The sequence below is a fragment of the Colobus angolensis genome, unplaced genomic scaffold (assembly GCF_000951035.1).
Source record: "Colobus angolensis palliatus isolate OR3802 unplaced genomic scaffold, Cang.pa_1.0 Scaffold107, whole genome shotgun sequence".
Taxonomy (NCBI): Eukaryota; Metazoa; Chordata; class Mammalia; order Primates; family Cercopithecidae; genus Colobus; species Colobus angolensis.
The window spans coordinates 3,692,681-3,699,910 of NW_012111697.1; the positions used below are offsets into that span (position 1 = coordinate 3,692,681).

At 55.0% G+C, this 7,230-nt stretch overlaps 1 protein-coding gene across 2 annotated transcripts in view; it reads left to right on the forward strand.

Moving 5' to 3' along the window:
* PROSER3 (proline and serine rich 3) overlaps nucleotides 1-5,677 on the forward strand; it is an 11,071-nt gene extending 5,394 nt beyond the window's left edge. The window contains exons 6-11 of one of the 2 annotated variants that reach the window (XM_011948305.1): nucleotides 1,359-1,441; nucleotides 1,531-1,670; nucleotides 3,278-3,459; nucleotides 3,577-4,549; nucleotides 4,639-4,720; nucleotides 4,887-5,677. In XM_011948305.1, the coding sequence (XP_011803695.1) occupies nucleotides 1,359-1,441; nucleotides 1,531-1,670; nucleotides 3,278-3,459; nucleotides 3,577-4,549; nucleotides 4,639-4,720; nucleotides 4,887-5,028 (1,602 nt within the window). In that variant the 3' untranslated portion in view covers nucleotides 5,029-5,677. The remainder of the gene's footprint in view (nucleotides 1-1,358; nucleotides 1,442-1,530; nucleotides 1,671-3,277; nucleotides 3,460-3,576; nucleotides 4,550-4,638; nucleotides 4,721-4,886) is intronic. The other variant, XM_011948312.1, reaches the window with a different exon arrangement.
* Nucleotides 5,678-7,230: the final 1,553 nt, after the last annotated feature.

The following is a 7,230-nucleotide window of genomic DNA, read 5'->3' on the forward strand; positions in this document are numbered from 1 at the left end:
TTTTTTTTTTTTTTAATTAGATAAAGTCTTACTCTTAGGTTGGAGTGCAGTGGCACAGTCATGGCTCACTGCAGCCTTGAACTCCTTGCAACCTTCGCCTCCTGAGTACCTGGGACTACAGGCATGCGCCACCATGCCCAGTTAATTTTTTGTTCTTCTTTGTGGAGATGGGATCTTACTTTGTTGTCCAGGCTGGTTTCGAACTCCTGGGCTCAAACAATCCTCCTGCCTTGGCCTCCTAAAGTGCTGAGATTGCAGGTGTGAACCACTGCACCCAACCTTTTTTTTTTTTTCTTTTTTTTTATTAGACAGGATCTTATTCTGTCACCCAGCCCGGAGTGCAGTGGCACAATCATGGCTCACTGCAGACTTGAACTCCTTGAACTCTTTGCAACCTTCACCTCCTGAGTACCTGGGACTACAGGCATGTGCCACGTACGTGCCCAGCTAATTTTCTGTGTTTTTTTTTTTTCTTTTTTTTTTAGAGATGGGATCTTACTTTGTTGTCCAGGCTGGTCTTGAATTCCTGGGCTCAAGCAATCCTCCTGCCTCGGCCTCCTAAAGTGCTGGGATTGCAGGCGTGAGCCACCACGCCCACCTCTGTGCTCCTCTTTTTTGGGCTCAGTCCCAGGCGGGCTTTCCTCTCATGGTAGCCAGGATGGCCCTCGGGGTCTCTAGGCTCCCATGGTCCTAGCTCCATGACTCCAGTGGAAAGTGGGGGCTTTTCTAATTGCTCCATCCGAAGCCCCAGGGCTAACTGTGATTCACTCATCCTTGAGCCAACCACTGTGAACCAGAGGATAGAATGCTCTTATGAGTCAGCTCTGATCTGAGAGGTGGGATCCATCCCACTCCAACCATGATTTGTCCATGAAAGGTGCTGATCCGCCAGGCTTGGTGGCTCACGCCTGTAATCCCAGCACTTTGGGAGGCTGAGGTGGGCGGATCACCTAGGTCGGGAGTTCGAGACCAGCCTGACCAACATGGAGAAGCCCCGTCTCTACTAAAAATACAAAATTAGCCGAGCGTGATGGCACATGCCTGTAATCCCAGGTACTTGGGAGGCTGAGGCAGGAGAATTGCTTGAACCCAGGAGGTAGAGGTTGCTGTGAGCCGAGATCATGCCATTGCACTCCAGCCTGGGCAACAGGCGAAACTCCATGCCCCCCGCCCCCCAAAAAAGGTGCTAATCCAAAGGGCAAAACTGGGTCTCTCCTCCCTGAGGAGGAGGAGCAGATCCTAAGCTGACACGTGAGGTTACCGAGGGTGGTACACCCTGCATTCCAGGCCCTCTGTTTAGAACCCTTTTCCCAGCAGCCTTTGGGTTGGGGCTGGCGTCTGACCCTGTCACCCTGCAGAATCTCAACACATGGAACTCATCCCTGCTGGACCTGGAGACGCTGAGCCTACAGAGCAGAGCTGCCAGGCTGCTCAAACGCAGGTGCCTGTACCCCCACCCTCATCACCCTTCCCACTGCAGCTCCACATGGCCCAGACCTCCATTGCCTCACTCCTGCCTTCTCCCTGCAGCAAAGCCTCCATCTCCTCCTCCTCCCTCAGCCCCAGCGATGCCAGCACTTCCTCATTCCCCACCAGTTCCGATGGCCTCTCTCCCCTCTCGGAGACCTTCATCTCTGACTCCAGCAAGGGCCCTGGCCCCAGGGCACCCGGTAAGGGCTGAGAGGCAAGGACTGAGGGAAGTCTGGGTGCAAATCCGAGCTCTGCCACTGACCAGCTATGGGACTTTGGGCCTCTCTGGGCCTTGTTTCTCCAGCTGTAAAACAGGGATAAAAAGGCCAGGTGCAGTGGCTCAGGTATGGAGGCTGAGGCGGGAGGATTGCCTGAGCTCAGGAGTTTGAGACCAGCCTGACCAATGTGGCGAAACCCAGTCTCTACTAAAAATACAAAAATTAGCCGCGCATGGTACATAGTGGTGCGTAGTGGTGCATGCCTGTAGTCTCAGCTACTCGGGGCTGAGGCAGGAGAGAATCGCTTGAACCCAGGAGGCTGAGGTTGCAGTGAGCTGAGATTGTGCCATTGCATTCCAGCCTGGGTGACAGAGAGAGACTCTGTCTCAGAAATAAATAAATAAATAAATAAATGGTGCCATCACAGTGTAATTGCTGTGCTCAAGCAATCCTACAACCTCCCGAGTAGCTGGGACTACAGGCATGCACCACTATGCCCAGCTAATTGTTTTTATTTTTTTATTTGTTGAGATGGGGGTCTCACTGTGTTGCTCAGGCTGATCTCAAACTCCTGGGCTCAATGATCCCCCTGCCCCCTCGGCTTCCCAAAGCACTAGGATTACAAGAATGAGCCCAGCTGGTTGTTGCAGTTTTGAATAGGGAAGCCAGGGAAGGTGACCAAGATCAGATGGATGTGAAAGAATGCACCGTGCGATAATTGAGGAAAGAGCATTCCAGGCAGACGGAGCCACAGGTGTAAAAGACAAAGCCTTCGCCTTTTACCAGGAGACAGGTGCGGCCAAGGGAGGGTTCCTAAGCACGAAGGGCCTGGTCTGACTCAGGTATTCACAGGCTCTCTCTGGCTGAGAGTAGGGAACAGATTTGGAGGAGAGTAGAGAGGCCAGGGAGGTTGCTTGAGAGTCCAGGTTGGGTAAGTGGGGCTGGAGCAGGGTGAGGGCTATAGGGGGTGGGGGAGTGGGTGGATTCCAGGCAATATGTCTTCTGGTCACTGTTGTAACTCCAATGTCCAGAACAGCTCAATAAATATTTGTTGAATGAGACCAGGCGCTGTGACTCACACCTGTAATCCCAGCACTTTGGGAGGCCCATGTGAGACGATGATGGCTTGAGCCCAGGAGTTTGAGAGCAGCTTGGGCAACAAAGCAAGACCCTGTCTCTACAAAACAATAAAAATTACCCCCATGTGGTGGCGCATGCCTTTAGTCCCAGCTACTCAGGAGGTTAAGGCAGGAGGATCACCTGAGCCCAGGAGGTCGAGACTGCAGTGATCTCACCACTGCCCTCCAGCCTGGGTGACAGAACAAGACTCTCTCTCTCTCTCTCTATATATATATATATATATAACAAAGACTTGAATGATGACAGGTGGAGAAGCCCAGGAGTGCTCGCTCCCCTGACTTTGACCCCTTCCCTTCTTTCCACCCTAGAGAGAAGCTGGGACAGTATCTGGAGAGCCTATCTGAGTAACCCCCTGCACAGTTGGAGGGCGTGTGTGCAGGCTGTCATGGGGTTGCTGATCTCCCTGGCCCCTGCCTCACGCTGTCCTCTCTACCTCCCATCCCCTACAGCATCCCCGGCACCAGCCCAGGCCCCCACCCCTGCTCCAGCCCCAGCCTCCTCCCAAGCACCCCTTCGGCCAGAGGATGACATTCTGTACCAGTGGCGGCAGCGGCGGAAGCTTGAACAGGCTCAGGGAAGCAAGGGTGACAGAGCTTGGGTGCCACCTCCGACCCCTGCCCTTCACACTCTGGTGAGTCGAGGGAGGGAGAAGCCTGGTGGGAGCTGGAGGAGGGGCTGGATCTGAGGGGGACTGAGGACCCTCCACCCTCTCTAGAGAGGGTCTCAGATCTCTCTTATCTGTCTACAGACCTCTCCTGCTCCAGTGGAGACCCTCGGTTCTCTGGGGACCCAGCCTAACCATGTCCCACTGTGGAGCAGTATGGCCAGGCCTGGTCCACCGGAGGCCTTCTATATGGAGAGACCTCCTTTTCCCTCAATGTCCTCTCCACATATCTTTTGGGCCCCCAGCCCCCACGGGTTCTTCTGTGCCCCACAGTCTGGGCCTTGGGTATCCTTTGGGGCTGTTCCTCCCACACAGTCGGCCTCCACCCTAGCACATCTGGGCTCCACCCTCGTGCCCCCAGCTCCCCTGGCCTCCACCCCGGCTCCCCTGGCCTCCACCCTTGCACTCCCAGCCGCCACCCTCGCTCCCCTGGCCTCCACCCCTGCACCTCCAGCCTCCACCCTCGCATCCCCAGCTGTTCCCCAGAGCCTGCCCATCCCTGAGCCAAGCAGCTGTGCCCAGCCTAAGAGCCTGGGGTCCACGTCTCGGAGGAGCAGAGCCCCTCGCCGAGAGGCTGCCGAGGGAGTCACTGCAGCTGGCCAGGGACCTGGCCCTCAGCTCAGGGGTGTCCTGGGCCAGGTAGTGGCATCTCGGCTGTTCCCTGACAGCCTGGAGGACGCGCCTGCTCACTTCGAGGGCCCGCCTCCACCTGAGGCTGGATCTCTGAAAGTCAAGGCCACACAACCCCAAACCAAGGCCACTCCCCCTCCATCTGAATCCCGGTGTCGGGCCAAGGCCGAGTCTCGGAAAGCCAAGGCCTTGCCGCCAGCAGCAGGATCAGTGATCTGGAAGAGCGAAGCCACTCCTTCCTCTGGATCCTGCCGGCAGCCTGAGGTCCCACCCTCTCCAGCTGAGCAGGCATCCACAGTCAAGGCCTCGCTGCCTGCCTTCCGGGTGGGGTCTCCGGAGGCCCTGGCCCCGCCCCCTCCCGCTGCTGACCACGCCCCCTCGGAGGCCCTGCTCTCTCAGGCCGCCCAGCTGCTGCAGGCTGCAGAAGGTGATGTCGGCTCCCTCCCGGATGTCGGTGGCGGGCCAGCCCTCTAAGAGACCGGCCCCTTGGAGCTCATTCTTTCCTCCCTCCACCAGACTCCGACGGCAGCGAATTCCAGGACGATCCCGTGCTGCAGGTGCTAAGAGCCCAGAGGGCAGAGCTGAGATGGCAGAAAAGGTGACCGATCCTTTATCCCTAGAGTCTATGACACTGGGCCCCCGAGTCCTCTGAGACCCGGTTAGGCACCCAGCCCTCCCCATCCCCTGTTCCAGCACTCCGTCGACAGCCCCAGATCCTAAGCCTGAGCACATACCCCAGCCTCTGCTCTCCGGCCTTTCTCCAGGGAAGCGGATGCCCGATTATCGTTCCTGTTGGACCAGGCCAAAGACCTGGGATCTTGCTCCCCTCCAGCCAGGTCGCCCCCCAGGTCCCCAAGGAGGCTGCTACGAAGGGAAGGAGCTTCCCTGGAGGCCAGACGACTTTGAATTGTACATAGAGATTCTATTTTACCCAGCGAGGCTTTTTTTTTTTACACGGTTAGTGGTTATCTGTGAGAAAGGGGTTGTTTGGAAAGGCCAAGGGGTCATGCCAATTTAAGGAAATGCCCCCCACTCTCCTCCACCCCGTGGCTCTGCCCTGCACCCCCCTTTCCTGACCATGGAAACAAGATCTCCTTTCTCGTTATATCTTCCTTGGGGCAGAGCGAGTTTCAGACAAGACTTCTGGCAAGACTGGGACCCACCTTATCTGATTTCACTCAGGAACCCTGGCTCAAATGGGACCAAAGGACTGTCCTCTGGGGAAGAAGCTACTAGGGTCATTGGAGTGTTGGATGATGGTCAGTCCGTAGCCCACACCTGCTTGAGCAGCAGCAGTGTCTGATGCAGCTGACCCCTCCCTCCTTGAAGCACTTTCCCTCCCCGCTTCCAGCACTTCTCTCTGCACCTCTCTGGTCAGGCCTCATCACTAGCCCAGCATGTCAACTTTGGCATGACCCAGGGCCATAGCGTTGACATCTCTATCTACACCCACCCACAGGTGCTCTTGTCTAGGTTAACGACAGTAAACCCCATCTGTATTCTGATAATCCTCAAATATCTATCTCTAATCTAGACCTGGCCATGAAGCCTTGGGCTCCTACCTCATCACCATTTCTACCCAAGTGTTTAAAAGACATCTCAAGCTGGGCGCGGTGGCTCAAGCCTGTAATCCCAGCACTTTGGGAGGCCGAGACGGGCGGATCACGAGGTCAGGAGATCGAGACCATCCTGGCTAACGCGGTGAAACCCCGTCTCTACTAAAAATACAAAAAAAATTAGCCGGGCGAGGTGGCCGGCACCTGTGGTCCCAGCTACTCGGGAGGCTGAGGCAGGAGAATGGCGTGAACCCGGGAGGCGGAGGTTGCAGTGAGCTGAGATCCAGCCACTGCACTCCAGCCTGGGCGACGGAGCAAGACTCCGTCTCAAAATAAATAAATAAATAAATAAAAATAAAAGACATCTCAAATTCCATAGGTCCTAAATGTTTCCAATCTTTCCCCCTAAGCATGCTGCTCCCCAGCTTTCTTCAGCTCTGTCCTTTGCTGCTCAGACCAAAAACCTTAGAGTTGTCTTTGACTTCTGTATTTCCCTTCCACCCACAGTTAACCAGCAAATCCTGCAATCTCCACCTTTGTTTCATTTTATTTTATTTTTTGAGATGGAGTTTCACTCTTGTTGCCCAGGCTATAGTGCAATGGCGTGATCTTGGCTCACTGCAACCTCCACCTCCCGGGTTCAAGCAATTCTGCTGCCTCAGCCGTCTGAGTAGCTCGGATTACAGGCGTCTGCCACCACACCTGACTAATTTTTTTGTTTTGTTTTGTTTTGGTTTGGTTTTTTTGAGACAGAGTCTCGCTCTCTCCCCCAGGCTGGAGGGCAGTGGCATGATCTTGGCTTACTGCAATCTCTGCCTTCTGGGTTCAAGAGATTCTTCTGCCTCAGCCTCCCTAGTAGCTGGGACTACAGGCACCTGTTACCACGCCTGGCTAATTTTTGTATTTTTTAGTAGAGACGGGGTTTCACCCTATTGGCCAGGCTGGTCTTGAACTCCTGACCTTGTGATCCTCCTGCCTCAGCCTGCCAAAGCGCTGGGATTACAGGCATGAGCCATCATGCCTGGCAATTTTTTGTATTTGTAGTAGAGACGGGGTTTCACCATGTTGGCCAGGCTGGTCTCGAACTCGTGACCTCAGGTGTCCCACCCACCTCGGTCTCCCAAAGTGCTAGGATTACAGGTATGAGCCACCGCACGCGGCCTCTACCTTTAAAATCTATCCAGAATTCAACTGCTCCTCCCCTTCAGCTGCTCACACCTCAGTCTAGGTTGTCATCACCACCTATCTGGACTGTTGGAAAACTTACAGTTTTTATAAACCTGATATTCTTTGATACGCTTGCCATCAAGAGATAGTCTATGTCCCGTCTATGCCCAGTCCCTTCAAACTGGGCCCCTCAACAAATAAAATGCAGAGAAAGTGATGCAGCTTAACTTCTTTTTTTTTATTTTTTTGAGATGGAGTCTCGCTCTGTTGCCCAGGCTGGAGTGCAGTGGCTGGATCTCGGCTCACTGCAAGCTCCGCCTCCCGGGTTTATGCCATACTCCTGCCTCAGCCTCCCAACTAGCTGGGACTACAGGCGCCCGCCACC